This window comes from Babylonia areolata, chromosome 1 (assembly GCF_041734735.1).
Source record: "Babylonia areolata isolate BAREFJ2019XMU chromosome 1, ASM4173473v1, whole genome shotgun sequence".
Taxonomy (NCBI): Eukaryota; Metazoa; Mollusca; class Gastropoda; order Neogastropoda; family Buccinidae; genus Babylonia; species Babylonia areolata.
The window spans coordinates 61,094,309-61,104,308 of record NC_134876.1 but is presented as its reverse complement, the minus strand read 5'-3'; the positions used below and the strand labels follow the sequence as shown (position 1 = coordinate 61,104,308).

General features: G+C 43.6%; 1 protein-coding gene across 1 annotated transcript in view; it reads left to right on the top strand.

Annotated features, from left to right (window-relative positions):
- The window catches only part of LOC143292964 (calcium-activated chloride channel regulator 1-like), a 27,724-nt gene that overhangs the window by 336 nt on the left and 17,388 nt on the right, over positions 1–10,000 (top strand). Inside the window, exons 2-4 of the mRNA XM_076603692.1 lie at positions 5,663–6,107; positions 7,631–7,935; positions 9,411–9,653. Of these exons, the coding sequence (XP_076459807.1) occupies positions 5,663–6,107; positions 7,631–7,935; positions 9,411–9,653 (993 nt within the window). The remainder of the gene's footprint in view (positions 1–5,662; positions 6,108–7,630; positions 7,936–9,410; positions 9,654–10,000) is intronic.

Genomic DNA, 10,000 nt, shown 5'->3' with positions numbered 1-10,000 from the left:
GGCCTGGGGGGGGGGGGGGGGGGGGGCTCCAACCTTCTTTCCTCCCACTTTTTCTATTTTTAGGATCCTCCATACACCTATTGTTTTTTTTCCATTTTCTATCTTTGTTTTCTTTTTTTTGACGTGGGAGAGGGGGGAGGTGCGGGGGGGGGGGGAGGTTGTCAGGTATGTGTGTGGGGGGGGGGGGGGGGGGTGGGGGGCTCCAACTTCCTTTCTTAGGGCTGTCCATACACCTAGTTTTTCCCTTTTCTTTCTTTCTTTCTTTCTTTCTTTCTTACATCTTTAAATGCATGAAAAATACAACAAAACACTAAAAAGAATAAAATAAAATAAAATAAAATAAAATAAAAACGAAGCTACTTATATCAGGCGTACAATATCAGTCAAAATTATCTGTGTCTTTTCCTTCAGATGGTCAATTTCCAATCCTTTCGATATTTGATGAGCGTTTGCCAATGTCATGGGAAATGTTTGTACGAAATGGAGATGGCTGTCTAAATGGGGGATGTATATATATAAAGGGACAATGCCTCTGTGAAGGTGAGATGATCTGTATAAAAATCATATGTCTGTGTAAAAAGGGAGGTTCCTGGGCAGTATCCACATTTCTTCCCTTGTATTCTTTCCATTCAGTTTCGTTCCGAAGACGGAACAAATGTAAATTTGTTAAAAAAAATAACATTGTAATATATACTTTACATTTTTTCCCCTGTCATGAGACGTAAAAAAGTCCAGTCAAAGAGCGGAGGGGAAGAAATGTAGAGTATATATTATAATGTTAAGGTTATTAACCAATTTACAACTTTTCCCGTCTTATAAACAGAAAAGTACAGGGAAGAAATGGGGATATTGCCGACTCCTGAATAAAAAAAAAGGAGGGGGAGGGGGGGGGGGGGGTCTGCGTAACGATGAGATTTCTGTATGAAAGGAAGATGAGTGTTAACAGGGAAATGTCTTGTTGTAAAGGAAAGGGGGTGTCTGTATCAAGAGGAGATGCTTGTAAAAAGGATAGATGCTTGGTTAAGAGATGCCCATATAATCAAATATGCTCGAATAAAAGGGACATGCCTGTATAAAATGAAGATGCTTGAAGAGAGAGAGAGAGAGAGAGAGAGAGAAATTCCCGAAAAAAGGGATGATAGCAGCGTAAGAGGGACGTCTTTGTGAAAGAGAGGTGCACATGTGTAGACGGGAGATGTACACAGGAGATACCTGTATAAAGGTGAGAAGCGTGTATGATATGGAGATGCCTGTATAAAGGTGAGAAGCGTGTATGATATGGAGATACCTGTATAAAGGTGAGAAGCGTGTATGATATGGAGATGTCTGTATAAAGGTGAAAAGCGTGTATGATATGGAGATACCCGTATAAAGGTGAGAAGCGTGTATGATATGGAGATGTCTGTATAAAGGTGAAAAGCGTGTATAATATGGAGATACCTGTATAAAGGTGAGAAGCGTGTATGATATGGAGATACCTGTATAAAGGTGAGAAGCGTGTATGATATGGAGATACCTGTATAAACGTGAGAAGCGTGTATGATATTGAGATGTCTGTATAAAGGTGAAAAGCGTGTATGATATGGAAATACCTGTATAAAGGTGAAAAGCGTGTATGATATGGAGATGTCTGTATAAAGGTGAAAAGGGTGTATGATATGGAAATACCTGTATAAAGGTGAGAAGCGTGTATGATATGGAGATGCCTGTATAAATGTGAGAAGCGTGTTTGATATGGAGATACCTGTATAAAGGTGAAAAGCGTGTATGATATGGAGATGTCTGTATAAAGGTGAAAAGCGTGTATGATATAGAAATACCTGTATAAAGGTGAAAAGCGTGTATGATATGGAGATGCCTGTATAAAGGTGAAAAGCGTGTATGATATGGAGATGTCTGTATAAAGGTGAAAAGCGTGTATGATATGGAGATGTCTGTATAAAGGTGAAAAGCGTGTATGATATGGAGATGTCTGTATAAAGGTGAAAAGCGTGTATGATACGGAGATGTCTGTATAAAGGTGAAAAGCGTGTATGATATGGAGATGTCTGTATAAAGGTGAAAAGCGTGTATGATATGGAGATGTCTGTATAAAGGTGAAAAGCGTGTATGATATGGAGATGTCTGTATAAAGGTGAAAAGCGTGTATGATATGGAGATGTCTGTATAAAGGTGAAAAGCGTGTTTGATATGGAGATACCTGTATAAAGGTGAAAAGCGTGTTTGATATGGAGATGCCTGTATAAAGGTGAAAAGCGTGTATGATATGGAAATACCTGTATAAAGGGGAGAAGCGTGTATGATATGGAGATGCCTGTATAAAGGGGAGAAACGTGTATGACATGGAGATGTCTGTGTAAAGGTGAGAAGCGTGTTTGATATGGAGATGCCTGTATAAAGGTGAAAAGCGTGTATGATATGGAAATACCTGTATAAAGGTGAAAAGCGTGTATGATATGGAGATGCCTGTATAAAGGGGAGAAGCGTGTATGACATGGAGATGTCTGTGTAAAGGTGAGAAGCGTGTTTGATATGGAGATGCCTGTATAAAGGTGAAAAGCGTGTATGATATGGAAATACCTGTATAAAGGTGAGAAGCGTGTATGATATGGAGATGCCTGTATAAAGGTGAGAAGCGTGTATGATATGGAGATGTCTGTATAAAGGTGAGAAACGTGTATGATATGGAGATACCTGTATAAATGGGAGATATCTTTGTAGAAGGGAGATGTATGTGTAAAAGAGAAGAGTAAAAAGGTGAAAAGGAAAACAAATGTAGATAGAAGAAAGGACAGAAGGAAAAAAAGGAAGGAGCGGTGGAAAGAAGAAGAAGAAGAAGAGGATGTTGAGGAGGAGGAGGAGGAAGTGGTGGTGGTGGTGGTGGTGGTGGTGGTGGAAGAGGAAGACAAGAAAGAGCAGGATGAGGAGGGGGGAGGAGGAGGGGAAAGAACAAGAGGAGAGGAAGAAGAACGGTTTTATTCGACAAATTGTCACGAGTCACAAATTAAACTGAGATTCATCACAAAAAGTTAACTTGCGAGAGTTGATTAGAAATCTGTTTTGTCATAATCGAAATCACTCGCGTTTATCTGAAAATTGATTGCGTTCGATTGTTTTTGTTTCCCTTTTAAATTTGCATCGCCATTTGATTCTGCCAGAGATTAATTTGAAATAAACGTTTTCTTCATCTGATTTGTGAGCCTACAGACGGAAACAGAGTGCGTGAGAGAGAGAGACAGACAGACAGACAGAGTGACAGAGAGAGAAAGAGAGAGAGACAGGGAGAGAGTACGAGGGCAAAGAGAGAGGGGTGGGAGAAAGTGAGCGAGCGAGCGAGAGATAGAGACATAAAGAGAGAGAGGGGGGTGGATGAAAGAGTGACGGAAAGTGAAAGAGAGAGGGTGTGAGTAAAGGGAGAGAGAGAGGAGGGAAAGGGGGAAGGCGAGGGGGTAGAGAGAGGATAGACAGAGAGAGGCAGACAGATAGACAGACAGAGAGAGACACAGACAAACACAGAGACACACAGAGGCACACAAATACTCAGAGACCCACAGACACAGACAGACACAGAAACACAGAGACACAGACACGCCACACACACACACACACACACACACACACACACACACACACACACACACACACACACACACACACACATGGAGAGAGAGAGAGAGAGAGAGAGAGAGAGCTCTCCACCATAAGGGTATTGATAACCTCTAACACACTGATATAACACACTGTTATCAAACACACGTGTAGGGAAGTAGGGAGTTGTGTGTTAACTACCTGTGTTACAGACGGTCCTGTCGCATGGAAAAATGAGGTGAACAAGGCAAGGTGTGCCGATAAGCTGCCACAGTTCATATGTAAAAACCTGCCTTCGGTTATCAACTGTTTACACAATAAAACAAAAACAAGAATAAGAGTCCCACCTTTATCCTATTTCTTTGTGTGTTCCTGCAAAGATAATTAAAAAGCAAATAAGTCATTTTCTTTTCAACAACAAGAAAGGATACGCCAGGGATTGAGTGAATGAAGATGTGAATTGGGTGCTTGAGATAAACGTAGAGAAAGAGGGGGAAAAAACACACACACCTGGTGAACACAGGTACCCAGAAAAAAATAAAAGAAATAAGAGACAGAGAGGGTGGGAATGGAGGGTAAGTAGAGAAATACAGAGAGAGAGAGAGAGAGAGAGAGTAATACAAGACAAATTATTTGTAAACGAGTACACGTGCGCGCGCGCGCGCGCGAGAGAGAGAGAGAGAGAGAGAGAGAACTGGACACTGAAATGTTTGAAATGTTTGAGCTGTAAAGCTCTCGTGACATAGTAGTACTAATAAGAACAAAAATGGTGCAAAACAGGTAAAATGGAGCAGAAAGGAAAAAAACAGAGTTGAAACAACATAAACTAATAAGAGATCTGCGACACTTTGGTACTTGTTATTAGCTTAAAGTACATGTGACAGGGGGGGAGGGGGGGGGGGTAATGTGCCTTTTTTTTCAGTCGTTCGTCTCCAAGATGTGGACAGTGCACAGAAAACAAAGTACATATAAATCATATAATAGATATTTACGCACGTAACATCGACACATATCATATCAATACAAACACATGCTAAAGAACATATATATCATGATTATTTGTGCCTGGACATCAAAACCCATCATATCAATAAGAACATACCATATAATTGCAATGTCGAGATTAACCATCTAAATGTAGCCCTTCCTTTTTATCTATGCTTTTTTCTTCGTAAAACAACAACAGCGCGCGCGCGAGAGAGAGAGAGAGAGGAGGGGGGGGGGGGGGACAAAATGCGACATGAAAAATCATGTGTATACAAGTTCCTGAAAGAAAGAGAGAGAAACAGAATACAAGACAACTTATTTGTTAAATAGTACTCGAGAACATGTGTGTGTTGTGTGTGTATGTGTGTGCGTGCGTGCGTGCAATAGTAGTTTTTTCATGTCTTTAAATCATGCTATTAGATTTCAGCAAATTTTTGTTGGAGGCAGCGGCAATCACCAAATTATGAACACGAATAATTAATTTGATCGGTTTAATGTGCAACTTCTAGATAGTGCACTTTTATTTTTGGTAAGACATGGTTGTTCTTTAAAAATCTATTCAAAAGTAAAACTACGCAAGTATTAATTTCGCAACTGTTGTATTGTATTACTCTTTTGTTAGTTTTTCTGTGTGAAATTCGAACTGCTCAGTCTGTCAGCGGATTCTTTTGTGTGCGCTAAGTGCATGCTGCACACGGGATCACGGTTTATCGTCTCATCCGAAAGATTAGCACCCAGACCACCACTCCTGTAAAAGAAAAAAAGAAAAACAAACACACAAAAAAAAAACAGGTCCTGTGTGAGACTCGAACCCGTGTACAGTCGCTTCCCAGTCGGAATAGATATCTCCCACTGGGTCACCCGCCCCTTATAACTACAAGGAAAAGGTCAGTCTTCGCCATCACGTTTATTATCGAAACCAGATGCTTCGAATGCATGAATACAATACGAACACGCAAACTTTATTGTCTATACTTTGGAACAGGGATTTTCTTTTTGGCGGCAGCACGTTCGTGTCCAACATAAAAACAACAACAACGAAATGAAATAAATGAAAAAAAAAAGATCATTTGAATTTTGCCGGCAGGACACATTCACCAAAGCCTCCGCCTTTCTCTACTCGGCCACCAACCACAGGGCCGTCTTCCGTGACGTCACCATCCTGGTCCCTGCGGGATGGAGCAACACTAACAACGCATACGCCCAAGCCACGTCACAGATGCTGGTCAACGCTGACGTCATATTCACCTCGCCCATGGCCGCTGCCGCGCCCCCGCCATCTTCTGGCAGAGCGGAAAAGGCTGCAGTGTTGTTGGGCGCCGCTCGTTCTGTGGTGGTCATGAGGGATGGTGGTCCTCCACAGCCTTTTGGGGAGGGGGAAGAGGCGTCTGTTGCTCCTTCTCCTTCTCCTGCTCCTCGTCCTCCCGCAATGACCAAGGTATACGCGGGGTGCGGTCACCAAGGAGTTAGGGTCACGCTGACCACGGACGTTCTGACTGACCGGCGGCTGGCTGCCAGTATCGGTCCTGCAGGTGTGTATGTGTTCGGGACGGGTGGGGAGGGGGGGAAGGGGCGGGGACCATGGGGTGTCCAGTGAGCTTGGGGCATTTGGAAGGTGGTGGGAGGGTGTGTGCGTGTTGGAGGATGTGGGGTAGATGTGTGTGTGCGTGCGTGTTTGACCGCTAGAGTGGATTCAGATTTGCTGAGGAGTAGGGGTTAAAATTCTTCTTGAAGAAGAAGAAGAAGAAAAGCAACAACAGCAACAGCAACAACAACAACAACAAAAACAAATCTCATTATTCTCTTCGCGCAGACAACAGTGTTTGCGCACTAACGGTCTAATTTATACTGGGGGCTTAGCAACAACAACAACAACAACAATAGCAATAACAATAACAACAACAGCAACACCAACAATAAAAACAAAACGGTTTCAGTTTCAGTTTCAATTTCCATTTCTCAAGGAGGCGTAACTGCGTTCAGACAAATCCATATACGCTACCCCACATCTGCTAAGCAGATACCTGACCAGCAGCATAACCCAACTTGCTAAGTCAGGCCTTCAGTGCGTGCATTAGATATTAATTTGTGTTCCTTTCAGAGTGGATTTATTCTACAGAATTCTGCCAGAGGACGACACTCTGGTTGCCACGGGTTCTTTTTCAGTGCGCCAAGTGCGTGCTGCACACGGGACCTCGGTTTATCGTCTCATCTGATTAACTCGACGCTCAGTTCGATTTTCCAGTCAAACTTGGGAGAAAGGGCGAGAGCAGGATTCGAACCCAGGCCCTCATGGACTCTCTGTATTGGCAGACGAACGTCTTGACCAGTCTGCCACCTTCCGCCACAAAAACAAAACAACAAAACTACAAGAAGTCCTCATCGGGTTTGTTTGTTGTTGTTGTTTTTTTGGGGGGGTTGTTCTCTTTTTGTTGTTGTTGTTGTTGTTTTGTTGTTGTTGTTGTTGTTTTATTTTTCACTGATTGGTGTGAAAAAGCTTTGATTTGTCCCTGGACATGATTTAGCGCTATAAAAATACTAATTATTGTTGTTATTATCGTTATTATCATTCTCTGCGTGGTGCAGAAAAAGTGCTGGTGCACAAGCGGTCGCACTTTTTTTTTCTTTTTTTTTTTTTTACTGACTGGTGTGAAAGAGCTTTGATTTGTCTCTGCACAAGATTTGGCGCTATGAAAATACTTATTATTATTATTATTATTATTATTATTATTATTATTATTATTATCTGCGTAGTGCAGAAAATAGTGCTGTTGCACGAGTGGTCGCACTTTTTTTTTATATTTCTGTTTTTACTCGCTGGCGTGAAAGAGCTTTGATTTGTCTCTGCACAAGATTTAGCGCTATAAGAATACAAATCATTATCATTCTCTGCGTGCAGAGAAGGTGCTATAAGAATACAAATCATTATCATTATCATTCTCTGCGTGCAGAGAAAGCGCTATAAGAATACAAATCATTATCATTATCATTCTCTGCGTGCAGAGAAAGCGCTATAAGAATACAAATCATTATCATTATCATTCTCTGCGTGCAGAGAAAGTGCTGGTGCACGAGTGGTCACACTTTCGCTGGGGGGTCTTCGACGAGTACGCCCTGGACGAGGAGCCCCAGTTCTACTTCTCGCCCAAGACGGGCAAGCTGGAGGGCGTCCGCTGCACCGAGCTCATCAAGGGGATCCTGAGTCGGATGGACCCCGTCACGGGCAAACCAGGGTACTGCCGGGATCTGGACCCCAACACGGGACTGTACCCGGAGGGATGCAAGTTCCGGCCCTACCCGGCAGGGCCTTACGTGGTCGGGGTGGAGGCTTCGATTATGGATCGTGTCAACATCAGACCGGTACGGTTAGTTATTAAAGTCCAAGAAGTGTGGGGTGTGTGTCGTGGGGAGGTGGAGGGGGGAAGTGTGTATGGGTGTGGGGTGTGGGTGGGAGTTGGGGTATGCCGGGTGAGACGGGACTGGTATTACTGTGGTGTTGAGTGATGTATGGTGGAGTATGGGGGTAGAGGGGGAGGTGTGGGGTGAGATGAAGTGGGATGGGTTGGGTGGAGTGAGGTGGTGAGAAGTGAAATGGGTCAAACCCGTTTGTTTGGTTCGGAAGAGGTTCTGGGAGGAGCGGTATCAGGGTGGATTGGGTGGGGTGAGTCAGAGGGTGTAGTATGCGGAATTGGGGGTGGGTAGTAGAGTGTGAGAGGGTGTGTGCTGGAATGAAATGATAATTATAAAAGTGTTGTGGACTGAACTGCGCCGAAGGTGAAATAGAATATTGGATGACTGACAGCCACCTCTCTGGACACCGAACCATACTTAGTGTGAGTATACACGTATAGTGCCAGAGGACCTTGCACAGGACTTTATTATTATCCTGTCAAATTTGTTACTATTTGTTACTGTGTGTAAAGGATGAACGTATGTAATGTTTCAATGCCCCCGGGGAGGGGGGAGGGGGGGGGGGGCACACGAAATAAACTCCTTGCCTTGCCTTGTGTTTCGGATAAAACGTCCAACCGAGTTCCACTCGCTGGGAAACTACCACACGGTCGATTCAATTTCTCGTTTATGATCATTTTAGTTAATACAGTATCCACTTTGAAATATTCATATGCAGAAGACATGTTGATGATGTAGTTAGTGTCACTGTGTGTGTTCTGTCCAGAATTTGAATTTCTTTCCTCATAATTGCGAACAAGAAAAAAAAAAAAACAAGATCTGCACAGACCAGCCTAGACAAGGCTGATCGAATCTCAGTGAAACGGTCAATTCAATTTTTCGTTTATGTTCATTGTAGTTTATTCAGTGTCCACATAAGAATATTCACATGCAGTAAACACGCTGATGGTATATTTAGTGTCATTGTATGTGTTCTGTCCAGCATTTGTATTTCGTTTCTTTTAATTGCGAACAAGAAAACGAGGTCATGCCGTCTTCTTACCAAGGATAGCCTATATACGTTCCTCCAACTGGGAAGTGGTAATATGGTGTAATCGGATTCCAGAACGAGCCTCAACGAAATAAACCGTTAATTTTCCGGAAATACAACTTGATTCGGGAGACTTACAGTTTACCATTGGTATGACTGTGAAGATTTTTTTCCTACTATGTTTAAGCCAAATTTGGTATTGGCAATGTATTTCCAGAGAAAATGGCAATGTTAAAGGTTACCATGGACAGACAAACAGACAGACAGACAGACAGATACACACACACACACACACACACACACACACACACACACACACACACACACACACACACACACGAACACTGCGTTATAGCATAGACTCACTTTGTTAATAGTGCTTTAACCAAACCAGATGAGCAAGTTCTGCGACGACCAGGACAACAACAGCACGCGCCACAACTACGACGCCCCGAGCCGCCACAACCGGCTGTGCGGTCACCGCAGCACGTGGGACGTGATCCAGAGCTCCCAGGACTTCGCCGGGGGAGCCAACCCCAGCAGGGAGGGGGTGGACACCGCCCCTGTCTTCACCGTCGTCCAGGCCCACGCCACTCGCCGTCTGCTGCTGGCACTGGACACCTCGGCCAGCATGGCTGTGAGTGAGGGGTGGGGACGATGATCATGGCAATGAGTTTAAGGTACAGTTTCCCACAAGGAGGCATCACTGCGTTCGGACAAATCTATGATTATACGCTACACTACATCTGCTTGGGAGGGAGATGCCTGACCAGCAGCATAACCCAACGCGCTTAGTCAGGCCTTGAGTGCAGTATCAGTATCAGTATCAGTATCAGTAGCTCAAGGAGGCGTCATTGCGTTCGATCAAATCCATATACGCTACACCACATCTGCCAAGCAGATGCCTGACCAGCAGCGTAACCCAACGCGCTTGAGTGCATGCATGTATATATTTGTGTACCTATAATTATTAGAGTGGATTTC